The sequence below is a fragment of the Metarhizium album genome (assembly GCF_000804445.1).
Source record: "Metarhizium album ARSEF 1941 chromosome Unknown scaffold_7, whole genome shotgun sequence".
Classification (NCBI taxonomy): domain Eukaryota; kingdom Fungi; phylum Ascomycota; class Sordariomycetes; order Hypocreales; family Clavicipitaceae; genus Metarhizium; species Metarhizium album.
In genome coordinates this window covers 534,147-559,715 of record NW_024467581.1, presented here as the reverse complement: position 1 = coordinate 559,715, position 25,569 = coordinate 534,147, and the positions used below count along the sequence as shown (strand labels likewise).

At 54.9% G+C, this 25,569-nt stretch overlaps 8 protein-coding genes across 8 annotated transcripts; 5 read left to right on the top strand and 3 right to left on the bottom strand.

The window, feature by feature from the left end:
• Positions 1-94: 94 nt before the first annotated feature.
• On the bottom strand, positions 95-1,096 carry MAM_03632 (casein kinase II beta subunit; the record flags this gene model as incomplete). The annotated part of the gene is made up of 3 exons (XM_040822431.1): positions 95-562; positions 627-872; positions 1,037-1,096. The coding sequence occupies 3 exons, from the start codon at positions 1,094-1,096 to the stop codon at positions 95-97; spliced, it is 774 nt and encodes a 257-aa protein (XP_040679574.1).
• Positions 1,097-1,445: 349 nt separating this feature from the next.
• Positions 1,446-4,885, bottom strand: MAM_03631 (DUF1339 domain protein; the record flags this gene model as incomplete). Its single annotated transcript, XM_040822430.1, has 3 exons — positions 1,446-2,174; positions 2,234-4,402; positions 4,472-4,885. 3 exons carry the CDS (start codon positions 4,883-4,885, stop codon positions 1,446-1,448), a joined length of 3,312 nt encoding a protein of 1,103 aa, XP_040679573.1.
• Positions 4,886-6,105: 1,220 nt separating this feature from the next.
• MAM_03630 (Pyridoxal phosphate-dependent transferase, major domain protein) lies at positions 6,106-8,027 on the top strand (the record flags this gene model as incomplete). The annotated part of the gene is made up of 4 exons (XM_040822429.1): positions 6,106-6,342; positions 6,449-6,482; positions 6,554-7,704; positions 7,770-8,027. The coding sequence occupies 4 exons, from the start codon at positions 6,106-6,108 to the stop codon at positions 8,025-8,027; spliced, it is 1,680 nt and encodes a 559-aa protein (XP_040679572.1).
• Positions 8,028-8,182: 155 nt separating this feature from the next.
• On the bottom strand, positions 8,183-9,951 carry MAM_03629 (cytochrome P450 52A11; the record flags this gene model as incomplete). Its single annotated transcript, XM_040822428.1, has 3 exons — positions 8,183-9,116; positions 9,218-9,731; positions 9,786-9,951. 3 exons carry the CDS (start codon positions 9,949-9,951, stop codon positions 8,183-8,185), a joined length of 1,614 nt encoding a protein of 537 aa, XP_040679571.1.
• A 2,061-nt stretch (positions 9,952-12,012) lies between these two features.
• MAM_03628 (nuclear polyadenylated RNA-binding protein Nab2) lies at positions 12,013-13,557 on the top strand (the record flags this gene model as incomplete). Its single annotated transcript, XM_040822427.1, has 2 exons — positions 12,013-12,401; positions 12,483-13,557. The coding sequence occupies 2 exons, from the start codon at positions 12,013-12,015 to the stop codon at positions 13,555-13,557; spliced, it is 1,464 nt and encodes a 487-aa protein (XP_040679570.1).
• A 751-nt stretch (positions 13,558-14,308) lies between these two features.
• On the top strand, positions 14,309-16,384 carry MAM_03627 (protoporphyrinogen oxidase; the record flags this gene model as incomplete). Its single annotated transcript, XM_040822426.1, has 3 exons — positions 14,309-14,803; positions 14,873-15,475; positions 15,617-16,384. The coding sequence occupies 3 exons, from the start codon at positions 14,309-14,311 to the stop codon at positions 16,382-16,384; spliced, it is 1,866 nt and encodes a 621-aa protein (XP_040679569.1).
• Positions 16,385-19,169: 2,785 nt separating this feature from the next.
• On the top strand, positions 19,170-22,180 carry MAM_03626 (uncharacterized protein; the record flags this gene model as incomplete). The annotated part of the gene is made up of 5 exons (XM_040822425.1): positions 19,170-19,863; positions 19,940-20,056; positions 20,515-20,622; positions 20,712-20,999; positions 21,075-22,180. The coding sequence occupies 5 exons, from the start codon at positions 19,170-19,172 to the stop codon at positions 22,178-22,180; spliced, it is 2,313 nt and encodes a 770-aa protein (XP_040679568.1).
• A 1,063-nt stretch (positions 22,181-23,243) lies between these two features.
• MAM_03625 (2-isopropylmalate synthase) lies at positions 23,244-25,048 on the top strand (the record flags this gene model as incomplete). The annotated part of the gene is made up of 2 exons (XM_040822424.1): positions 23,244-24,791; positions 24,884-25,048. 2 exons carry the CDS (start codon positions 23,244-23,246, stop codon positions 25,046-25,048), a joined length of 1,713 nt encoding a protein of 570 aa, XP_040679567.1.
• Positions 25,049-25,569: the final 521 nt, after the last annotated feature.

Sequence of the window (25,569 nt, the reverse complement as noted above, 5' to 3'; positions counted from 1 at the left end):
CCCCTTTGCCTTCCGTCCCTGCAAACGCCAGCAATCAAGGCCCAAAACTGCATCCACGACGCCGCGGCGTCCCGTCACAAAACCACGTCCGTACTCATAGGGGCATGGCGCCCCGCCCATCGACGGCCTCCAGGTCCAAATCCTCGTCGGCGTCGTCGTCGTCGTCCTCGGCGTCGTCCTCGGCGCCAAAGCCAGAGTCCATCTCCAGCCTCCTCAGGCGCCTCCTCATCTCGTCGCGCCTGACGCACTGCCACCGCACCAGCGCCGCCGAAGCGTGCACCTTGAACCCGTACACGCGCGGCACGTACCGCTCCATCGTCTTGGTCGGGATCAGCGCCGGGTACACCTGGAAGATGATGTTGTGGAACGAGGTGCCAAAGTAGGCGCCGTCAATGGTCGCGTGCCGGCTCGACTTGGGGTTGTAGATGTCCTCGCACCGCGCGCAGAAGAGCCGGACGGGCTTGACGTTGGGCACGTCGCTCAGGCCCATGGGCAGCAGCGGGTGCGAGTGGCAGTTTACGCGCGGGCACTTCCCGAACTCGGCCTTTTTGTACTTGTCCAGCTGGGTCGTCGGATGCGCCCGTGTCAGTCAGTCACCTTTTCCGGGCGGGATAGCTGGTTCGCACCATCTTTGTCAGACCCCGCGTCGTGACGATGTACCTCGCGTGTACTAGGCCGTACAGATGCCTCGCCGACTTCTCGATGGTCTCGCGCATCTCGTCGTCGCAGTCGAGGTCGAAGACGTCTGTCACCAGGTCCAGCGCGTACTGGTAGTACTGCACTTCTGTGTTGAGCCCCGTCAGGTTGAACCGGTCGGTGAGGTAGTCTTCGTCGATTTCGCAAAAGTATTCGTTGCCACGGGATGAGATGAACTGTTGCTTGTGTGTGTGTGGTTGTTTTTTTGCACGGTCAGCAAGGTCTCCTTGCCTTTCAATTGCACGCCTTCGACCCGGCGGCCGGGTGGCCTCTGGGATATTGAATCCAGACGGAGAGAAGAGGTTTTGCCGGAGGCTGGCGGGGGTGCATGGTCACATACCCAGTCTCGCCAATAACTCGTGTAGTCACTGTCGGACTCACTGACGTAGTCTTCCATCATTCTGCGCGGACCGGCTACCGGCGAGCTTCAATGTTGTACGTGAGGCCGACCGTGGCCGGAATGCGTCGACGTTGGGATTTGGGAGGTGATTTCGTGCTGAGTGTGGGGGCTGATTGGTGCGATAACGTGACTTGGCATTGTGCCAGTGACTCGTGACTCGCGAGGCACCTTGGAAGCCACCCGCAGGCGACGACATTCCGCCACACTGCCATCGACCAAGAATGCTATTCCCGCCAGTCTTCTAACGCTGCCATCCAAAAAATGACCTCCGTCTAGCTACAGCTAAGCCCGCCTCCTCCTGTCCGTGCATTTGCACACGCCTGCGTTAATTGTATGCTCGCCTCCGCACTCACGGTGACCTGGATCCGTTCAAATGACTCGCCGCCGATTCAATACTGGATGCGTCGCTGGCCGACGGCAAATCAGACTCTGTTTCCTCTTCGTCGCTCATAATACCTCTGCCAAGGCCATTGGCAATCCTAGAACCCGGCATCAGCAACCGGCTCGCAATCTCCTGGGGAGCCGGTCCTTGCTTCTGTCCCGTGTCTACCATGTCCATGACTTCCTTGAGCGCCGCTCCCGTCTCATCCATCGCCGCCAAGAAGCGGGCTAGCTCTTTGCACAGCTCCCAGTCTCCCTCTTGGATTGCCCTCGATAGGACGCGGACCGACTGGCCAGTCAGTGACTGGAATTCCTCGAGTGTGTGCAGGACAATCAGGTAGCCGCCTGCGGTTTTGAGCGAGCCTCGTTGCAGCGACTCCTCAAACAGCTCTTGCGCTGGGGGAAGGTACGCAAACAATGTCTTCCATTGCCGCACCTCTGTTTTTCGGGTGCACTGTAGCACCACGTCTAGATACTCCTTGCATGACGATGACAAAAGAGAAAGCACTCGAGGGAGGACAGCCTCCTCGGGCTTCGGGCATGTATCTGCTTCTTCGTCTAGGACACGATGAAGCAAGATCTCCAGTCCGTGCGACAAGTACTCCAAACTTTGGTACTGTTCACATAGCTCCCCTGCTTCAGTCGTTCTGCCTTGTCGCAGGTAAAAGCGCAAAATCTCGGGCAGAAACAGGTGTGTCTGGATAAACGTCAGCCTCTCCTCGCCTCCCGAGCAAGACGCTTCTGGGGTCCACTTACCCTGATGGCGAAATGGAAAAATGAAAAGGTGACGTCTCGCCTTTGCACCAAGTCTGATTCAACCCCCAGTATGATGCCCTTCTCCGGGAGAACCGACAGGGGATAAAAATCCACAGGAACAGATGCGGGAGCCGGAAAGTCTTTGCCGCCGTCTGTCGAAGCACCGTCCAGCAGTTCGTTGATATTAGTCCATGCCTTGACCTCCATGCCGTCGAATACCCATAGTGAGTCTTTTAATATTGGGGGCCCACGTCTGAGTGACGGCTCGTCCGACAAATGGGCCGCGTTCAGCAGCGGCTGGTCTCTCATGCTGGCATGATACTCGACGTTTTGCGCAATGATACGCATATCGTACTTCAACTGGCCTTCCTCGTTGAGTGAGGGGCTCAGAAGAACCAGTTTCCCATCCACCAAGAATATCACAGACGCTACAGCCACGTCGTGAGAAGGGTCCCCGTCTGTGATTTGAGATCCGGGTAATATCCAGCTGAGCCCCCGAACCCTGGCAGGGGATCGCACTATGCCGTGAAACGCAATCTGTCCCACCTGAACGAGACCAACAGAATCCGCCCATGGGGTAAATATGAAATGGTACAAAATATTCTCATACGTGTAAACAAGAAGAGAATCTTCACCAGACGTAGTCACGAGCACAACTGGTGCGGGTATCTGCTGGCGGTACACAACATGAGACGTGTCGAGGGGGGTCTCTCGCGAGAAGAGACGCAGCTCGTAGCTTCTGTTGCTCTCAACTGCGGCGACGAGAATATGCTGGTGCCAACACATGCCACCTCGGACCTGAAAGTCGTTCTCCATGGCTTCAGTGGTAAATGTCTTCCATCGTCCGCTGTTGACGCTGTAATGTGCAAGGCCGCGGCGTCCGGCAACTGCGACGTATCTTCCGTCAGAAGATATAACTGTCTGGCGGATGGGCCATTGATTCAACAAATATGTTGGGGGTATCCTGGCCGTGTGCCACAGGAAGGGCTCGGCCGAAATGCTGGTCATATCGGGGAGGTCATATCCTCTGTACACCATTACCGCAGACGGGGTCTGAAGGACGGTCCGAAAGACGTTTGCTTCGTTGTAACAGCCCGTGACTGCATTCTTGGCCATCTCTAGACTCCAGATGGCCTCGTGTCGAGGGCCTGCAAGCAAGATTTCGGAACCACCTCCGATCCACAGAGCTGACGATACTCCGGTGAGCCACTGCTCGTCGTTTCCGTCGGAAATGCCCGCATCGCACCCAAAACTATTGCTGCCCAGTTTGCCAAACATACTCCACGTCGACCATCCTTTTTCGAATCCAGCAAAAAGGCAGTATCCGTCAGGAGAGTAGCACAGGGAAGTGAAAGCTCCGGCAACAGCGTTTGATACGGGAATTTTGTGCTTATGTGAGAGGACGATATTCCCCGAGTAATCTCGAACCGAGTAGACGAAGACTGTGCCGTCGGCACAACCTGCCGCAATGAGTGAGAATCGGGCATTTATAACAGCCTTGACAGCATGACTCGCAGAGGTATGGGGAATGTGAAAGCAGTAGCCTTGGAATAAACGCTTTGTGTCGGCACTTTCAGAGTCCGTGTCCCCCTTCAAATGTTGTCTTTGCACGGCGTATGCTCGCCCATCGCTGGTGATCCAAGTCGCTAAATTCATGGGTCTGTCGTATTTCATCTCCAATATAGATGTCTTATTCTCAACCCACCCCATCTTGCTGATTATCTCGGTTCTCGTTTGGTTGCCTGTGCTGTCCGGCGCCCATCGGATGCATTGAACAGCAGCGGGCTTCCTTGTCGCCACGACCAGTTCGTCATCTAGCGCCAAGACACTTTCAATGCCAGCATCAATCTTGATCACCATTCGGAATCGCACGCTGACGTCACGAACCCCAGAGCCTTCTCCTGGGCCCCAGAGAATTTGGTCTCCCCTCAGCGCCGCTTGAGGCCCAATGAGACTTTGTTTTCGCCGTTGGATATTGTGGTGGTTTGGAAATTGGGGCTTGTAGACACACGACTCGCCATCGGTAGCTATCGAGTAGGTGATGAGGTATCCCTCGGAGGTGTGAACCACCAGAATCGCGGAGTCTGGACGTAACAGGAGGTCGACATTGGTTCCGTAGGATTGGATAGAAGATCGGGATCGCACGACGACTGCAAGTATAACAGTAGGCTACAACATATTAGTATGTAGGCCATCACTATGACCTGTCCAGGAAAGTGAAAGAGAGGGTGACCTGACCTTGGTTTGCCACAGGGTAATACTTGTCGGCGTGACGACGCCAAACATGTGACCAGTGCGGGTAAGGGCTAGGGCGAGTACGGGATCTTTCAGTGGAACTGCGGCTTTCTTGCTCCAGCCAGTCGACGGCGAAGAACTCTTTGCTGAAGAGAATAGGTCGTCTCCCAGGATGGGCTGGGCAGCCGGCGTGGCTGGCGCCAACGGGGCGGGCGGTGGTTGAAAGAAGTCGTCGTCGTCGTCGAGTCCAGCAACGGGTGATGCCGCAGCTCGGGCCTGTCCATCTTGGCCTAGGGATGACGGAGAACTGCATGCGTCGGGCTGCTGGAGGCCGTCATAGGACACAAAAAGGTTGAGATTAGGAGAGCGGCCGCTGCTGGTGGCATAGATGCGTGGAGTTCCAATGGGCCAATACATTATGGCCGCAATCTCCTCGGCGGGCCACCATGTGCGTAGGGCTTGAGGACGACGGTGAGGCTATCGCGCTTTGCTGCCCATGTCCGTGGATGGGGTCCCATTGGTCGAGGCAGGGTTCCGCACCATTGACTGAGGAGCCTTGCTGGTTTTCTGGGGACGAGCTGGGAATGAAGGTGCAGATATGGAGCAATTGCATGAATGGCTGTTTGTTTGCAAGCAACGAGCTTCTTCGACCCCGAGCTACGGAGTTGCGATGTGTCGGAACAGAGCAGAGCGGGGCGGGCGACGCGAGTGGCGCAGGGCGGTTACGTAAGGGTCAATACGCACTCCGTGATACTCGGCGGGTCGGTACTGAGCACTTAAGTACCTAGTAACTTGTCAAGTCCCCAGGTAACAGCAGTCCGGATATTGCTTTTTGCGCGGAGGACTGTTTCTTAGGGGCAGACGGAGTAGATTACGGATTGTTATGGTCCCAATTTCTGCATGCAATATTCCAGTATTATGTCTGTGCATAGCGCGGCGCATCCCAAGTCGGAATCCGGCAGCCACCTGCACATCAAGATTACCTAAGTATCTATCTATCAGTCAGGACTGGGGAGCAATAAGAGTGCGGAGTACGGAGTACGGAGTAGTTACCTGAGTAGTCATACTCCGTCGTAGTACCGCTACACAGAGCTCTGCTCGGGCAAGCTGCGCATGCCTTCAGAGCGTAATACGACAGACCAGGTGACCCTGCACCGGCCTCCCCCGTTGCCATCTGGATCCAACCATTGACGCCCTGCTCCGCTCCTGGCAGTCCATCAAGGCCGCTGATTCAGTGGATAATTGCGGCTAGGATCGGTGGCCCCTGCCGACGTGGACGCCGGGGCCAGCCTGCCATCCTGAACATGGCGCGCCTGGACCCCCGGAGTCTTGGCGCCGTGACCTCCGAACTGCACTCAGTACTCCTTGGCACTTGGAATTTGGAACTTGCACCAGACACACTTTCCTCCCCCATGCCTGAATGCCAACTGGTTGTTTTCCCGTGTTCAACAGTTGGCATACTTGTGTCTTCAAGCTTCTGAATGACTCTCTTTTTACACGCTCAAGTTGGCATTCTACTCAACTAGGCTACGAATCCATCAGACATAGACGCACACACACACGTACACACACGCGCACACGCACACACATTCTGTCTCTCCGTCTCGCTCTCAACTTGTTGGCTTGCCCAAACCAACATGCCGGTAGCAACACCCCACAAAACCGTGGATGGCCATGACGACCAATCACAGCCCGCTCCCCCGGATTTCAATGACCTCAGCAGCCACGCCGCTGCTACTGCCCTGAACGGGTCCAAGAATGGAACCACGTCAAGCCCATCCGTCATCGACGTCATATTGGCTAGAAGGGCCAAGGCCGGAAAGCTCGTCGCCGGTGTTGCAGCTGCTTCAGACAGTGATATGTGGAAGGGACCGGTAAGTGGCCATGGCACCCAGTCGTCACCCAGCACCTACCGAACCTCACGCCTTTACACAAGCACGTACAGCCCACAAGACACCTTGTTGCTAACATGCAAATAAGCAAACCGGCAAACCAAAGGCGAGGCGCTGGGAAAGTATGTAAACCCTCAACCCTCTATTTCTCGTGCAAATCCGGCTCCACTTCACTTACACGGTCCCCCAACAGGCCATCTCAGCAAGGAAAGCCTGGGACGCCAGCCGTGCACCCTCAAGCTAGCAGCAAAGCATCTGAAGAAGCCAGGCCTCATCTCCCTTGGCGGCGGCCTGCCTTCTAGCGAGACCTTCCCCTTTGCTGAACTCTCCATGAAAGTACCCGTGGCCCCTCACTTCTCGGAACGGGAAACACTGGAAAACGGGCAGACCGTCACCATTGGAAAATACGATGTGCGTGACCACGACGCTGTTTACGACCTATCCATTGCCCTCAACTACGGCCAGTCTACTGGCTCAGCGCAGATGATGCGCTTCCTCACCGAGCACACCGAGATTGTGTGTAACCCCCCCTATGCAGACTGGCGCATCTGCCAGACCATTGGTAGCACCGGCGCGCTGGAGCAGGCCTTTCGAATGTTCTGCGACAGGGACCGAGGCGATTCCGTTCTGACCGAGGACTTTAGCTTCTCAACCGCCCTGGAGACCGTTATCCCTCTCGGCATCAAAGTTTTCGGCTCCCCCATCGATGATGAGGGCCTCGTACCAGAGGCCATGGACATGCTCCTCACCAACTGGGACGCCAAGGAGCGCGGCGCCAGAAAGCCCCATCTCTTGTACACCGTCCCCTCGGGTCAGAACCCGACGGGTGCTACGCAGGGCGCTGGGAGGAGAAAGGCCATTTACTGCGTCTGTCAGAAGCACGACGTTTTCATCATTGAAGATGAGCCGTACTACTTCCTTCAGATGCAGCCTTACACCGGCCGCAACCAGCCCGGGGTTTCTCCCCCCAGCACTGTGGAGGAATTTGTATCGTCCCTGATCCCGACGTACGTCAGCATGGACATCGACGGTCGTGTTCTGCGCATGGACTCCGTCTCCAAAGTGCTCGTGCCCGGCTCACGACTCGGTTGGGTAGTTGGCTCGGAGCAAATCATCGAGCGGTACCAGCGTCATGCCGAGGTGGCCAGCCAAGGTCCCAGCGGCTTCTCCCAAATCATTTTGTACAAGCTTCTCGATGAAACGTGGGGCCACGAAGGCTACCTCCGGTGGCTGATGAATCTGCGCATGCAGTATACCAAGAGAAGGGATGCTCTTCTCGCTGCATGCGAAAAGCACTTGCCACAGGAAATTGTGTCCTGGACTCCGCCGGCCGCTGGCATGTTTGTAAGTGCATTTATTTCCACCCTTGCCTCCGGGGTTGAACAAGCACACTGAAACGAGCATTGTAGTTGTGGCTGCACGTGGACTACGCCAAGCACCCCTATGCCGCGACCAAGTCCCTCGTCGAAGTCGAAGAAGAGATATTTGACTCGTGCATCGACGGCGGCGTCCTCGTCGCGCGAGGGTCTTGGTTCTTGGCTGAAAAGGAGAAGCCAATGCCGGGGTTGTTCTTCCGCGCCACATTTGCGGCTGCCAGTGCAGAGAGCATGGATGAGGCTATAAAGAGATTCGGCCAGGCTGTACTGCATAGTTTCGGCAACAAGTAAAATGGCACTGGCTAGCTTTCAAAAGAGATCATTGTATCTGAAAATATTTGCCTCTGAACCATGAAATTCATTGCTATCATTACCCCAGCCGAAAAATGCCATCAGGCTTGAAGTTGACTAGACTATTTTGCTTCGTTTCGCATTCATTCCTCAAATCATTCCGTCTTGGCGTTTCGGGCTTCCCAAAACGCCACGCGCACTCCTTGTCCCGGCGACAAAACGACGTCTGCTCTCAGCACGGGTTTATTCACATCAAGCGCAAACATGTGGTTATCTAGACGATCGAAACGCTGTAGCATCCTAACGAGAACGTAGCTCATTTCTGTGAGAGCAAACTGCTGACCTATGCAGATACGGGGGCCAGCATTGAAGGGTATGTACTGATGCGGCTGCGGGTGCCAGGTTGTCCAACGCTCGGGGCTGAATAGAGCAGGGTCGGCAAAGGTCTCCGACACAGGAGGATACAGGTCCGGGCGGCGCTGCATAACAAGAGTCGAGTAGGCGACCTTTGTGTCTTTGAGAACGGGAAGGGGTTCCGTCCCTTGGGGTCCACCGCCACGGGGGAGGGTGCAGTCCTTGAGGGCGAGGCGAACATTGAACGGCACAACAGGGTAGAGGCGAAGCGTTTCATTGATGACAGCCTTCATGTAAGGCATGTTCTTGAGATGTGCGTAAGTTGGTGGCTTGTTCGGGCCGACAACCTCGATAATTTCACGACGCATCTTGGCAAAACATTCAGGGTGGCGAGCCAGCTCGTAGATGGCCCAAGATAGTGTTGCAGCAGTGGTGTCGCGACCTGCAAGTAAGACGGCAATGACCTGGTCCCGGATAACCTTGGGGTCGCGAGTAAATCTAGCAAGTTCATGGAGAAAGGTATAGCCCTTATCGGCCTTGCTCTTGGACTCAAGTTCTTCGGGGGCCATTTGCAGTGCTAGGTCGATGAAGCGCCCGACGAAGGTGTTGATGACGCGGAGATCAGCACGATATTGCCATTTTGGAATCATCCAGCGGAGCCCGCCGGCACGCGAGGCCATGTTTTGGAAGCGCTGGGCATTATTGAAGGCTTCGGCGAATGGCTGCTTTGGAGTGCTTTTCATCCATGTCAGTAGGGCAACAAGAAATGGTTTCTTTTGAAGTTATGGGAGCAATCGCAGAGAGAACATTTTAGTTTGCAGGGAAAGCTGCCGTACCTCATCGACTTGACGTCGGCTCCAAGGAGGAAGTCAGTGGCAACATCTAAGGTATATCGATAAAACAAATCGGCAATGTCAACGACGCGTCCATTGACCTTGTTCATATCTACCAATTGGTTCTCTCCTTGTAAAGCACCTCCGTTTGCCATGGCTCTGAAAAGAGTATCCACGTGTGCCTCGAAGCAATCAAGATCGCTGACACGATCCCTTGTGAACTGGGGTCTTAACATCTGCCGACTGTTGTGCCACATGGCGCCATCGGTTGTGAAGATACCATCCCCCAGAAACTCGCTCCATTCTCGGCGAAAGGGCTCTCCTTTGCCAAAATCAGAAAATTGCGTTGCTAGGAGGGCCTTGATATTTTCCGGGTCAATGGTGAAGATGAGGCGTTCAGTAACAATGCGAGCCTCAACCGTGTTGCACTTGTTGCGCTTGAAGAACTGATCGCGCCAGAGTTCCAGGCTGTTATGCATCCTCGTCGCGCGGATACCTGTCCAAATTATATCGAGGCCTATTGGTGGTTAGACTGACAAAGCGGAAGATGTTGTAAGGCAGGCCAACGAACCCAATGGAACCCAGGTTCCCATGTCCTTGCCGTAATTTCCAAGGTGTTTGATTCGGCGATGTTGGTCGAAACGTCGAATCAGGCCACGAAGTACAAGGGCAAAAAGGAGAAAGGAGAAGATGAGCTTTGCAGACAGTTGCTCTGCGACGACTTCAAGGACACCCATGACGGCTGTTGAGAACGAGGGGCTTTTCCAGGCAGATGATGAGAATCATTCAATGCATGTGAGACCAAGCCGAGTGTGATATTAGCAGAAATGAGGAGAACGGATTCTGGTCACCTTTTAAATCTGACTTGGGTGAATCGAGATTCGAGACGAGTGACGCAAGTACCACGAGTTAAGTGCCCGACTTGGAGCGCCCATTCAGGATAAGTGAAGAAGGGAAGATATAACGTATGACCAAGGCTAACTCCGGGGGAGTCATCGCATGTATATGGTTGGGTTGGCATTGACGGAGGCGGCGCAGCACCAGACCTGGAAGTGAGAAGTACCGAGCGACGTTGGGGTCCGCATCAACTGTAGTTACCAATGGTGCGGAGTACGGAGTACTCGGTCTGTAATTGCAAAAGGGCGATAGACGGGATAATGATGATATGATTCTCAGCTAGCACAAGTGTCAACGTCGGCCGAACCCAACCCCGTTGGCGCTAGGACATTTTACTAGTGAATCCCTGGTCGTCGGGTCTCTTGGAACCATTGCGTCGGCCCAGTATGGAGGAAGTGGAGGGAAAATTACGTCGAGGGCGAAGCAAGATGAAGCTAAGGTTGTTTGCTTGTTTATGGCATTGGTGCAGACGGGAAAGGCCCAGGGCGCAGAAACAAAATGAGAGTCAAGAGTCGAGACTCGAGAAATCCTGGCCAAAACGACAAGGCGCACCCTCCTCCTGCCTTGTGTGGACACGGCCGTGAGCAGCTCCTTCCCAACTGTGCTGGTCAAGTACTAGGTACCTACTTAACTTACTAGCAGGGTGCTAGTGGTTTTTGGGTTGAAGTCCAACTGTTTTAACTTTTGCTAATACGTATGCAGATTCAATTTAATCTGCCGAGGGTTATTGTTCACGTGCCAGATGTCCAGACTCCCGACTCCCGAGTCTCCCGTACCGCCAAACAATCGACAACATTGAATCAAACTTGCTTGGCGCAGAGCTGCCTGTTGTTCTTGATCGGCTCAAGTCCGTTCCCTGCACAGCGGCTCAATGCACCTGTTTGCACAGAGTATGCACGTTGTGCAGATATTCTGCACTCGTCATCATTCTCTGGTGACTTTCGGCCTCGGCCATATTCTCCGGTTGGATCCATGATCAATTGCCACTGTGGCAGCGTGGCTGACATTGTCAGGACGCTCTCAGAACATTCTCATGTAACTTTGCCCCATTCAAATCCGCAACCTTTTAGTCCCCGACAAACGACAAACCGTGGCCAAGTTGCACTGCCCTCATCACTTGTCATGACGGTTGAGTGAAACACAAAGGGGCCGGTTGCATGGCTCTGGCGCTTCGTAGCGGTCGATCAACAATGCACTGTCCCGTCATTCACCCTTGGCTTGATACATCATTGCTCATATATCACATTTTTGGACTTGTTGATCACACGTCCGCGGCGATCTTGTCAATGACTAATCAGTCACGTGATTCATTAACGGGGTGCGTGGTGATTGCTAATCATGGATGATGGATGGATGCATCTAGATACTCTCTCCTTGAGCACCTACCAAGGTAAGGAGATAGGTTACGCCGGACTAGTGGTCAGAGCCTCAAAACTGTTAGAATAAAGCCCGCCTTCTTACTTCAAGTACGCAATCAAGTGGGCGATTGTGGTCACTGACTGGTGCTTCAACCAGCTGCACAGCAGTTGCATGCAGCCATGGCCAGGGAGAGAAGGAAGCATCACGTGATCCATCGCAAGTACTCCACCTTTTTCTCTCATGTTGCCTCAGTTCTGTGATTGCAGCATCGATCTAATATCTTCGCCTCGACCATTCTTTGTTCTGCAACACCCGCGCTCTCGGCGTGAATGATTGGCAGTGTGAAGTGAAGCACTCCAACTTACCCTTCGCAGTGATAGCAAGGTCAATCTCAACCCGGCGACGAAATTGAGCAAAGGAAAACCTCAACCGACGCGTCTATATATCAGACACCGGAGTCGACGCCGCCACCGGCGTATCGCAACGACACTCACCTTCACCTCTATCACCACGACTCCCTGCACGCTCTTGAAACATCGAATATGTCGGTCGAAGTTAGCCTGAACACTCCTCTGGCGGATGCGCTCTATGCCGCCATCAAACCTAAGCTCATCGAGGTGGGATGGCATACTGGCTCCGATGACTCTGCAAACCTTTCCGAGTACATTGTTCTCATGCTCGTCAACGGCAAAACCCAGGGTCAGATTGCTGCAGACCTTTCAACCGACCTATTGCAACTCCCTGCCGATGATACTACCGTGCACGACTTTTCAAGATGGCTCTTTGAACAGGTTGGCCTGCTGAATGCGCAGTTGAACGCCGGCCCGAGTTCTCATGGAGATACCCGAGAAGCCGCATCGCATGGCATGGGTCAAGAAGGGGCAGACATGGACACGGATATGAATGTCCATGATATTTCAGAACTGAATGCGTAAGTACAGAATCCGCTCAGCCCTTGTTGTTGTCGCCCTGGTTATGCTATTCGAGACATCTAACTCACATACATGTGTAGCCCTACTGGCCCCCGCTCGATGCGCAATGGAAATTTCCGAGGTGGTAGAGACAGGCGAATGCTCGGAAACTTGTCAAAAGCCATGGACCGGACCAGCGACACCGCCCTCCACCGGGTACGAGGTAGCGGCGGTGAGAGGATCAACACTCACGGTCGCACCCCACCATCCGGGCCTCGAAACGCCGCCCATGGACGTATGCAACGGAACAACCGTTCCACGAACTTTCAGGCTGGTCTGGCTGCGGGTCCCCAAAACACCGGATGGATGATGAACGGACAACAACCGAGCGAGATGGATATCGTGGCCATGATTGAGCAGCAGCATCAGATGATGTACCAGCTGTCACAGCAGCTGATGGCCGGGGGAGGACATAATAGAGGGTTCGGAAACCAGCGACGGGGCAAGTCATTGTTTGACAGAGTTCAACAGCCTCACCAGCGGAGGGGTAACCAACAGGCCAAAGCCGACGGATCAAAGGAGAATACCGAGGGTGAGGAAGATGTTGACATGTCTGGCGAGAATCGCAACCCCCCGAACCCCGACGACACTCTTTGCAAATACAACTTGCATTGCACAAACAAGGAGTGCAAGTTTGCCCATCAGTCGCCCGCTGCGCCTCCCGGCGTGACTGTGGACGTCAGCGATGTATGCAGCTTTGGGGCTGCCTGTAAGAATTGGAAATGCGTCGGTCGCCACCCCTCGCCAGCCACGAAGCTGGCGCACCAGGGCGAACAGGACTGCAAGTTCTTCCCCAATTGCCAAAATCCGCGGTGTCCATTCAGGCATCCATCCATGCCGCTGTGTCGCAACGGTGCCAACTGCACTACCGAGGGCTGCAAGTTTACTCACGTCAAGACGAAATGCAAGTTCAACCCCTGCATGAACCCTACCTGTGCTTTTGCGCACGAAGAAGGTCAGCAAGGCGGTTTCAAAGATAAGGTCTGGACTGCTGATTCATCCAACGGGCACGTGAGCGAGAGGAAGTTTGTGGAAGAAGGTGGCCCGACAGAACTTGTAAAGCCCGACGAGACGACAACCGACCAAACAGCTCAGGGTGCCGAGTTTATCGGATAAGTGCTGTCGGGGAGCATGAGAAACCGTCCAAAGGGAAAGACTAGGGGAGGCTTTTGCGAAGTGACCCTGAAAATAAAAGAAAAGAAGCGAAGCGACTTATCCAGAGAGTATTGTGCTGGGGGCCGTGTACATTATTGGTGTGGACGTATGTTACTGTCACGACGAAAGGGCATGGAAGGCGTTTTATTGTTTGGGGGCGGCGAGGATTCTCGAGATATCTCATGTCCTTGCGAGGGCAGCACGCAGCAATGGGTGGCGGTGGTGGAGTGACGGGGTTGTGACTCTTGGAAGTTTCTGGCGCACAGCTCAAGTAAAAAATGAATGAGCTGTTGGTCACGAAGGAGGAAGGGGAATGGGAAATCAATAGACTACAGCTTCTCTAGTGCTGTCTACACATACGTTTTAATGCCTGGTGTTCCATCGCATCCATCCACAGCTCTAAATGATCTTCATCATGTGTAGGCAGGCATCCATCTGGTCAGCTCAGTCCGCCTGTGACGTGTAACTACAAAGTCGACAAAAAACGTGTCTGGTCGATGCATGTCGCTGGGTAAGGAGAGGCGGTCAACTGGCGGTTCCTCCTCGATGCCTCAGTGCGGAACCGCCCGGTCGTGCGTCAGCAAAGAAGGACGTCACCCGAGCTCGACCCGGATCGGCCCACCGCGCTCAACCTCGCAACTCACATCCGTCATGAGCAATTGAAGTCGTACACACCACAGGGATGGGTCGGAAACGGGCAGAAGACGCTGCTATGGCGCTTCTATCTCTGGCATCGGCCTCCCGGGGCTGCACCAGGACCAGCATCACGCGAAGCTCCCCATTGCGCTGTCTGAGCAGCGTGGGCACATGGTCACCACCGTCGCCAAAGTCGAATTCTCGATATCCAGGTCGACGCTGCGGCGGGTGCGTGCCGAACCATGCCGCGCCCGCGTGTCGCTCAACTGCATCGCCCGATCGAAGAACGTACGCGACGCACAACAAAAACAACAAGGGGGACATTGCCGTCATCGGGGGAGGCTTGACAGGCCTCTCGACAGCGTACTATCTCGCCAAGCAGCTGCCGTCCACGGCCAAGATTACGCTGTACGAGGGGAGTGACCGGCTCGGCGGATGGATCCGAACCGATCGCGTGCCGGTCGACGTCGAGGGTGTCAAGGGGACGGTTAGTTTTGAGAGGGGCCCGAGGACGTTGTCGTCGAATCATCTGAGTACGTGGAAGTTTGACGATCTCGTGCTATACGACCTGGTAAGATGGCGCAGCTCGACTCTGGCTCCAAGAATGGCGTGGCTAACTCATTGTTCGCTCGCCCAACAGGCTCTCGATCTTGGCCTCAAGATCTTCACGCCGCCCGATCAACCACGCTACATCTACTACCCGGACCATCTCGTCGCGCTTCCCCCGGCCGGCAGTTTCGTCGACTTCTTCCGCGAGCCGCTTTTCCTCCATTCCATCCCGAGTGGGCTGGGCTTCCTCCTGCGCCGCATGCACAGCCGCGCGGTTCCCCTCAAGGACTTGTCCGTGTCGGCATGGCTGTACGAAATCAGCGGCAGCCGCGCCATCGCGGACAACGTCGCGTCTGCCATGATCCACGGGATATACGGCGGTGACATTGACAGGCTGAGTGCCAGATCGGTGTTTGATCGCTTCTACTGGGCATACTACCTGCCAAACATGGGCTCGGATCTGAGACAGATGACCGTGAGGGAGCAGACGTTTATGAGTGAGCTATCGCAGGATCCGCAGATTCGCAGCATGGCACTCAAGGCTCGCGGCGCCTTGTTACACTTTGGCGAGGCGGGAATGGATAGCCTGCCCAGGGCGTTGGCAGATGTGCTGGAAGCAACGCCCAATGTAGAGATTAAGAAGGGCCATCCGGTGCGGGATATAAGCTACGATGCGGAGACTGCAAAGGTCAATGTAAGTTTTTTTTGTTCCCTTTTGTTCCCTTCTTTTCCTTTTTTTTCTTTTTTTTTCTTTTTTTTTCTTTTTTTTTTGGTTGTCGGGACTTGACTACACTTTTGGTCGGGCTTGAAATCTGAGCTGAGCCTTGTTCAACAGGTCACGACCGGCAACTGGGCCGACGAAGCGCAACAAGACTTGGACAACAAAACGTCCACTCCTCACGATCGCGTCATATCTACCATCGCAAGCCAGGACCTGTCCCGCATCACCGCCTCCAAGCTGCCCAGCCTCGCCGAAACGCACTCCGTGTCCATCATGACCGTCAACATGTGGTACCCCAAGAAGCACATGAAGCCCCGCGGCTTCGGCTACCTGATCCCTCGCTCCGTCAGCCGCGAGCACAACACCGAGCGTGCCCTCGGTGTCTTCTACGACTCCGACGTCGGCGGCGCCGCGTCGCCCGACGAGCCTGAAGGTACGAAGCTGTTCGTACTCATGGGCGGGCACTACTACGACTCTGGCGCCCCTCCACCCTCGGAGTCAGACGCCGTCGAGCAGGCCAAATCTCTCCTGGAGCGCCACCTAGGCATCCCCGCCGACACGCCCTGCGTCGCCTTGTCCAGATTCGCCAAGGGATGCATCCCGCAGCATTTCGTAGGCCACAACGACCGCATGATGGTGGCTGACCAGCAGCTCCGCGACGAGTTTCACGGACAAGTCGCAGTGGCAGGCGGCTCGTACAGCAAGATTGGTGCCATGGGCGCGATCCGCGCCGGGTACGACGTCGCCAAGCAGACTGTCGGCCAAGGAGGATGGTACACGACGGGACTGGAGAGTCTGGAGTTCCCCGAACCGTTTGTCGGCGTGCCCATTTCGAAAATCCCCGTCAGGAGGTTCAGGCAGTTGGGGCAGAGGAGGGGGTAAATGCTCAAGCGAGGCTCGGCGGTGAAGAAGACGAAAATAGATGGCAAAGCGACGGGACTGTATAAGCATGGCGGTGTGGATTCCACCGCCACCATCAGATACCCATCAGCGATTCGCCGACACGACGAAGTAATAGAGAGCGGACGCCGCGGCACCAAGAGATGTGAATAAGCGAAAGCGAGTAGATGTCATCATACCACGTAACTGTGCGCGAGGGCTGTCTGGAAATTCATGAACCAGGCTGGCGAGAAGTACGGCAAAGTGCTGCAAGAGGCCATTGATCTATCATCTAACGGCCCAGCCCGGCACGTACCAGTTTAAACAAGGGCCATGCATGCATGCATGCCGAGCGCCACGCGAAAATTTGTGGAAAGCGCTCAACTTTGGTTAAAAAAACAATCCAACAGGTACTGACACCAGGTACCGCCGATTTGGGTGACAACCTACAAACGGGCAGCTTATCTCGAAAAGTGCGGGTAGCCGCCACCGGCGCTCCGCCGGAGGTGTCACTGTCAACCAACGCACCGTGGCGTACGGTACCGTAGTTACCGTGGCTACCGTATCTGACCGAGCCCGTGGACCTCGCTTAACTCGGGAATCGGGGCCTTCCGGGTGGATCCCTCCGCCATCCGCATCCCGCCCTCCGCGCCGGGTGACGACGTACCGTGATGGGGGGAGAGTTGTGTGAGTTGAGCGCCTCTTTTTTTCCAATTTTTTTTTCTTTTTTTTTTGCAACTTTTGCATTTTTGCTCCATCTCAACGGCGAATCATCTGGGACGAGCGGCATCACCAGAGGCGGCTTCCGTCCCGTCTGACTAGAGCATAGACAACGGCGGTTCGGGAAGTGAGGCAGTTGTCATTGGACGTTGGAGGGAAAACGCCAATGCTGTCTCCCCACCTGCGGAATATAATGCTCGGAACCGGCATGCAGCAAGCAAAACAAAGGGTCGGCACAAGTGCGGATTGGCGGTGCTGGACCCTGGTGCATCTCGCAGAGGGCACAAAGGCGGCCTTTCAACATCCGCCCAGTAGGACATCGAGCCGCAACTCTTCTTCGGCTAATTTTTTCACTTATTAATAAGAACATTTCTTGGGCCTTGGCAACAGAAACCGAGCCATGTGCTGACAGGTTCTGCGGCCCCAGGGATTCTCTTTTTCTTTGTCAAAGAGTGGACCTCTAAGCACGCATGCACGGAAAAGTAATGATGCATATGCTGGTTATTACAAATCAATTTTTTAAAGTAATGAGTGTACGTTCTTTTTTTCTCAGCCACACAACTGCCCGCCTGTCATGTAATCCTTTACGCTAATAGCTTTGAATAATACACTTTTTTTGCCCTTTTCAAAATACACTTGACTGGAAGCAAACCACGCACAGATAGATATACAACAAGGCGGGCACCAGGACGCCGATGAAAATGAAAAGACGCAAGCAACACCGAATACTAAATTTGTATAAATGGAGCGTCGGTCCGAATCCAGACTATTGTGTATGCATCATCACTTTTCCGCGCATGTGTGTTTAATGGGCCCGTCGAGAATTGGCGTGGTCGATTGACTCTTTTCTGATGGAAAGAGCCTAAATTGAGCTTGGAAAAGATTGGACTAAACATTCAAAATCACCGGGAGCGCCTGGGAGAGTCTGGGAATCAAGCAGGCATCGACAAGAGATGCTGCAAGTCATGCGTCCGGGAGCAGGCGCGAGTAATGTCCCCAAGTACGGCTGAATTCGGGGGCCAGGCGACGTATGCCCAGATGGAACCAGACGACAGAGCGAATCAATCCATCTTGGGAGACTGGGACGCGGAACACACGTCAGAAGGGGACAAGAAAAGTCGCCTGATTTTGACTCCCGCGGGCCGTGATGGCAGGGGCCCGCACTCGTGGCATGAAGGTCGATATTAAACGCCCCGTCAAGTGGTCAGACTTGGTGCAGAAGTCTATGTCTGACACGTGTAGCAATGTATCAATGTGGTAATGTAGTGATGCGCCGACTGTCTCTCCTGATGTAAACTTTGATACCCCTTTTTTTTTATCAAATGAAAGTGCCGTTTCATGCTCATTTACGAGTTGCCACCTTTTTACTTTTACTCGTCACTTTTTCTTCTCGTGGAAACGCTTTGCCGGGCCCTTCAGAGTATGATTTTCCGCACGCGCCCCTGTCATGTGCAACTTCATGCTCTCCGGAACGGAGACTCCGATATACACACGTCGCAGACACACGTCCGGGTACCACCTCCATTTCACGCCGGGCTGTCGAGCCCAGCGCAGCTTGCCATATTGTACTCCCCCATCTGGATGGATTAGCCAAGGAGAGGGGACTTGAAGTCTTCAATGAGTACCGTACCTGTGGGCGAGGCTTTGTTGACCTCGAGTTCCGCATAAGTTTTTTTGGTTTTTTTTTTTCTCCCTCTTAAACCAATGCAAGAGATTGCTAGCAGGGTTCCTGGCCCTATTTCTAAACATTATGCTTGACTTATATAGCTGATGATTCCAGGGTCTGGCTTGTATGCGGCACCGTGCCCGCCGTGCCATGTTCCCTGCTCCGTACATCTTTCATTCCTCCATTCTTTCCCTTTTTTTCCTGCTCATTCTAATTTCGCCACCGCGTCGTCGACTCGGCCTGCCTGCGCGGTATAAGAATGTCGGCAAAGCCGCATGGGTTGTCCGGCAGCGCCAACACCATCTATCCAACCCGAGCACCGGATATCGCCTACAAGACGACGTACAACACAGTACAGATATACACACTAGCCTTGAGAAGCACACACGATACAAACCCGCCATGGTTCAACTAGGGTGCACCAACTTGATCCTGCTGCTGCATTTGCAACGGATAAGCAACACGCTGGCATTGCCGGGAAACCGTCCGAGCGTCGATTTGCGAGTGCTGGGAGTTGATGATGATGAGCAAAATCAATTCATAGTACCAGATTTTTATGAGGATGTGGAGCCAGTGCAGGTCGGCCAAGGTCTGCCGAATGACGCCCTAGTCTATGTCGTGTCCTGGCTTGATCCCGAGGTGGTCGAGGCCGACGGCATCCCGCTGGAACAGCAGCTTCCCAAGTACAACTCCAACACCCTGACCTCGGACGATGACGACGAGGAGGAGGAGGAGGAGCCGCCAACCGTCAGGAACTATGGCTACACAGACATGCCGACCGCAGTCCGGTCTAATCTTCAACTGCTGGCACATGGACTCAGCCTGAGGGTGTTCGTCTTTGGTCAGGCGCCAAGTTCGCAGGGATACCACCCTAGAAACCTGATATGCATGTCTGAACCATTAGAAAACCTTAGACTACCTCAAATCTACGGGAGAAATTACTGGGACAGGGATCAGTGGGTTAATTACGGCAACGACGTCCAGTTTTCAGGGGGCAGATCTCGATGTAACCCAGGACCTAGCGGCGACAAGCAGCGAAAAATACAGACTGGCTCCAATGAAGCTACGAAGCACCAAGCAGACAACAACCTTCCGGGTAGGATAAGAAACTGCGCCCTCCCAACCGTAAAGAGGAACTGCTATAGAATCTTGAGCTGACGCTGCTATTATAGAGGCGCAAAACCCTGTCCCAGGGCCCAGCAGCAGGCAGCAAGACGCAGGGTCTAGCCGCGACAGAACGCAGACTGCCCCTAAGCCTTTAGTTAATTGCTCTCCTAATAAGCTGAAGCGTAAGGGCGAGGGTTGCAGGGGTCTAGAGCTAAAAAAGATTAAAGAGAATAGTAGCTTAAGGTTAGCTGTCGACAATAGCTCCCTAGGTAGGATAAGAAACTACGCCCCCCCCCCCTTTAAAACTCTAACTGTAAAGAGAAACTGCTATAGAATCTTGAGCTGATGCTGCTATTATAGAGGCGCAAAACTCTATCCCAGGGCCTAGCAGCAGGCAGCAAGACGCAGGGTCTAGCCGCGACAGAACGCAGACTGCCTCTAAGCCTTTAGTTAATTGCTCTCCTAATAAGCTGAAGCGTAAGGGCAAGGGTTGCAGGGGTCCAGAGCTAAAAAAGATTAAAGTGAATAGTAGCTTGAGGTCAGCTGTCGACAATAGCTCCCCAGGTAGGATAAGAAACTGCGCCCTCCTAACCCTAAAGTGAGACGCCCGCAGTATCTCGAGCTAACGCTACTATTGCAGGTCCGCGAGACCCTGTCCCAGGTCCTAGTGGCGGCAGGCAGCAGGAAATACAGGCTGGCTCTAGTAAAGGTGGTAAATACCAAGCAGACAGCAACAACAACCTCATAGGTAGGATGAGAAACCGCGCCCTCCTGACCCTAAAGATGAAGTGCCGTAGTATCTGAAAGCTTACATTACTATCGTATAGTCGCAAGCAGAATCGACATCTCTACCAGGGCCCAGCGGGGATCAAAGCAACTTCTCAAACATCTGGGCAGCCGCTGTTGAAAATTTGTCAGAGCTGTGGGACGAAGCAAAGCTGAAACAACTACTTTTAAATGGCCTCGATTGGCTGTCCGCCAACCCTGGCATACTGGGCGCTATCAGAGAAGCCGCTCCTGCTTTGCTAGAACTCATGCGCCGGCTACAAAAGCAGGGAAAGGATCTTCGTTCCTGCTTCGGTAGCAACCCCGACGGCGGAACACTAAAGGCGCGAAGAGAGCAAGGTGAGTTGACGCAAAGGCCACACGGCTGGGTATGTTATCCTCACGGGAGACTCGCCCGCTCACTCTCGGTATTAGGCAAACAAAGGAACTACTGCGATACGCTGCCTCCTACGCCGGACGGGCCCCCGCCCAAGTTCGTCTTCTACAGCGGCTTTGAATGGCCGGCCGAGGCAAAGTCACAAGGGGGTCTTCTCCCGCCGAGTGTTTCGATATACGACTCCTTCTCCCGTGACACCCTACAGGCAGTCTGGCCTTTTGTTTCATTCCTCCTACCCTGGTCGCCGATGATCTCGTTGAAAGGTCTTCGATGGATCACATCAACAGTCCTCTACGGCTCCCTCTTCTTGGGAAAGGCAGCCGAGGACGCGGCAACGAAGGCTTCCAACGCAACAGAGGGGTTTTCCGGTGTCGTTTACATCCTCTCCACCACGGAGAACATGTTGATCTCGGGCGAACATGTCGCCATCGTAGGAGGTGCGGTGTGGCCGCAGGTCGCGGGCTGGATCCAGGTCCCGCATGGCTACAGGTTGCCCGTCATCGATGGCATCCATGACAAGGCGCAGTTGGGACGGCACCTTGTAAAGGCGTCGCAGGCCGGCTTCAACCCTTTCCAGCCGAACCCTGACTACGACCGCAAGTTCGACGCGTGTACTGCCGGCAGAGGGACCCTTAACTTTAGCGACGCCGATGCTGTGGTGGATTTCATGAACAAAAATGGGCAGGCTGTGGGCTGGACGGGTGCTTTTCCCCTTTTCAAGCCAGCTGCCATCGTCACGCCCGCGTCTTCCAAGAAGGACAAGATGGCCAACGCTGTGACGCCGCCTCACGAGCCAAGCTTTTGGGAAAAGGTCAGTGGCTGGTTTGAGGAACACGAGGTGGCGATTGCCTTGATTTCAGCAGCCGTTCTTGTTCTTGTCCCTGTTGTGGGCGAGATGGTTGGTCCGGCCATAGCTGCGATAGCTGCAGACGGCATAGCCACGGCAGGGGGCGTCGCGGTGGAGGGCGCAGCCACGGGGGGGAGCATTGAACTTGCAGAACTCGGGTTTGGAGCGGAGGCGGGTGCCGGAGCCGGAGCCGGAGCCGGAGCCGAAGCCGGAGAGACAACTCCTCTTCTCGGCAACAGTCGAGTATCGAATAACTGGGGAAGTTGGAAATCGATATGGAAATCGAAGACGGAATAAGCGGCCCTCAATGAGTCGATGAGCGGGCTCTGGACCTGCGATTGGCAGAGTACCAAACATTCCTCGCGGGCCTTGGATGACTCTTGGCATCACACTCTGGTCGAGGAGGGACGGCCCTGAATCCCGATACCTGGCTACATAGGCTGAATACCAAGAGCAAGTCTGCTTTCCGTTGCCCAATAGTCTTTATGACCGACGTCGTGATACGCCGCGCCAAGTGTGGTTCGGTTGGCTCATCATGGCTAGGCTCGGTTGATGTCGAGAGCCACCGCCAAGTCTGGACATGTGCCGAGCCTCGTCCGACCTATCAAAGACCCTGTCTGATGTTATTAGTCATGTCCACACGTGCACAGTACCGCGGTCAACCCGCAATTACCGCCTGGACGTAGGTACCCTGGGGCACGACGACCCCGCAGTGGGGCTTTTGGCACCAGAAGGAAAAAGAAGGCCCAAGAGTAAAAAAAAAAAATTGAAAAAAAAAAAAGAGGGAGAGAGAGATAGACGACGACGACGACGGCGACGACGGCGAGTGGGGTCCGGCGAGCGGGCGGCACTCGGCTTCCTCCGACTGCCCAGACCAGTGACTCAACTCAACAACTTCGATCTCCCCCGCGGACGTGGCCCAGCGCCCCAAATCAAAAGTACCATCACGGCCGCTCCCAACTTGTGTGCTCTCCCTTCCTTCTCTCCAAGATGCCCATGTACGTTATTCGGACCGCTTTCTGCCCAGATCCACTGCGTACCAAAGGCCACACACGCTGACCCTGTGCCCGCCAAATTCCAGGCTCAAGGAACCATGGAAGAAATACAGGCCGTTCCCTCCCCTCAACCTACCCGACCGGCAGTGGCCTTCGAAAACGATTGAAAAGGCGCCTCGATGGCTGGAAACCAGTCTCCGCGACGGAAATCAGAGCAACCCGGACCCGATGGTGCGTAAACCCCCCGTCGTCACACTACTTGGAGAGATGCTTGGGACATTGTAGCATTCGCCCGTGCTTGGACGGCCGGCTGATGGTCCAGACACCAATCACAGAACGGGGACGAGAAATGGCGTTTCTTCAAGATGCTCTGCGATATAGGTTTCAAGGAAATCGAGGTCTCCTTCCCTTCTGCCTCTCAGACCGACTTCGACTTCACGAGACGCCTGGTCGAGACTCCCGGAGCCATTCCAGACCACGTCGCCATCCAGGTGCTGTCGCCTTGTCGCCCTGATCTGATCAAGCGCACCGTTGAGGCCGTTCAGGGTGCCAAGAACGCCATCATTCATATCTATCTTGCCACCAGCGAGTGCTTTCGGCGAGTCGTCTTCAATTACTCTGAAGAGGACACCCTTGAGCTGGCCGTGCGTTGCGCCAAGCTCGTCAGGTCCCTGACAAAAGACGACCCCTCTCAATCAGGCACCAATTGGCAGTTCGAATTCAGCCCCGAGTGCTTCTCCGATACCTCACCTGCGTTCGCCGTCAAGGTCTGCGACGCCGTCAAGGAGGCTTGGGGGCCTACAGTCGAGACGCCCATGATTGTGAATCTTCCGGCTACGGTCGAGAACGCCTCCTGTAACGTGTTTGCTGATCAGGTTGAATACTTTTGCAGGCACATCTCGGAGCGCGAAAAGGTCTGCGTCAGTGTGCACAACCACAACGATAGGGGTACCGCCGCCGCCGCCGCCGAGTTGGCTCAGATGGCCGGCGCTGACCGAGTCGAGGGATGTCTCTTTGGAAACGGCGAGCGTACCGGCAACGTCGACCTGGTCACCCTCGCCCTGAACCTGTACACCCAGGGAGTTCCCTGCGGCTTGGACTTTTCAAACCTGAACCAGATTATCGACGTGGTCGAGAACTGCAACAAAATCCCCGTCCATCCTCGCGCTCCATACGCCGGCTCCCTGGTGGTATGTGCCTTCTCGGGAAGTCACCAGGACGCCATAGCGAAATCGATGCAAAATCGCCGGCGCGAGGGCAAGACCTACGAGGACCGCTGGGAAGTGGCGTATCTGCCACTGGATCCAGAGGATATCGGCCGCACCTACGAGGCCATCATTCGTGTCAACTCTCAGAGCGGCAAGGGCGGCGCTGCCTGGATCATCCTACGCAAGCTCCACTTGGATATCCCCCGCGGGCTGCAAGTTGCGTTTTCCAAAGTTGTCCAAAAGAAGGCCGACAGTCTTGGCCGTGAACTCCTAGCCGAGGAAATCACTTCTCTTTTTGAGGCGACCTACTTCCTCCGCGAGAACCCTCGGTTTTCCCTTGTGGACTACTCCATCACCCCTGACCGCTCACAGTCTCCTGCACCGCCCTCGCCGGGCAAGACGCAGGACACCAAGAACCTAATGCGTGTCTTTGAGGGTGTCATCTCCGTTGATGGTAAAGAGATCAAGCTCCGTGGACGGGGCAATGGTCCTATCTCTAGCATGGCAAATGCCCTCAAGGATCTTGGCATCGACCTCGACGTCAACGACTACAAGGAACACGCCATTGGCGAGGGCCGTGGCGTCAAGGCTGCATCGTATATTGAGTGCAAGATTGGCAACACCAAGCAGACGGTGTGGGGGATCGGCATACATGAGGACGTGGTCCAGAGCTCCCTGATCGCGCTGCTGAGCGCCGCTACCAATGTAAGCCGCCGCGGAATCATCTCCTGGAGCGACTTGATGTCAATCCGCTGTCCTCTCTGGTTCCCGCAGGTTTCGCTGACACATAGCTGCAGTTCGTCACGAGCAGACCCGGAAGTCCTGTTTTCAAGCCAAATGCGGCTCGTCCCAAGGCGCTCGGCCCCAACGGTGCCAATGGCGCGGCCGAGGAATCTGCCGATGCTCCTCGGGAGACTGCCGGGGTAATTTCTATGCTGGAGGACAAGGCGAAGGGCATGTAGTGTAGGATACGGGGCGACGCCGGAAGATGGCGCGCTGTCCATCTTTTCTTTTCTTTTCTGGTTGTTCGTCATGTGCGGGAAACGGGGCCATGTTCAGGAATCTGGGTCAAGAGGGAAAGTCATGGAGAGGGAAAGTCATGGAGAGGGAAAGGTCTTGGGAGGCAGAATGTCGGGGCAAAGGCAGACGCACTCAACGTACTGTATGTAGTCTGTACCCAGAAAGTGAGCTCGTTGAAGATTGCGTTTGGCTGTGTGCATCTGCCGAGACATGCAATGTATGACGTAGCTCAGGTGCTTGGAAGACCTTTTTACGCGTCGCAAGAGTACTGGACGAGACTCTAGATGGGCTACAGCAGGGAGCAAGCCTTGGGCCACGGGCAGCTCGTAGGGCTCGCCCCCCGTCGTGACGACGGCCATGGCGGTGGATCGTGGGGACTTTTCGGGGCCTACGGCGGAGGCCGGGACGTTGTGACTCGGTAACTTACAAGTCAATCGGTTGAGCGGGTGACGTATCACAGACG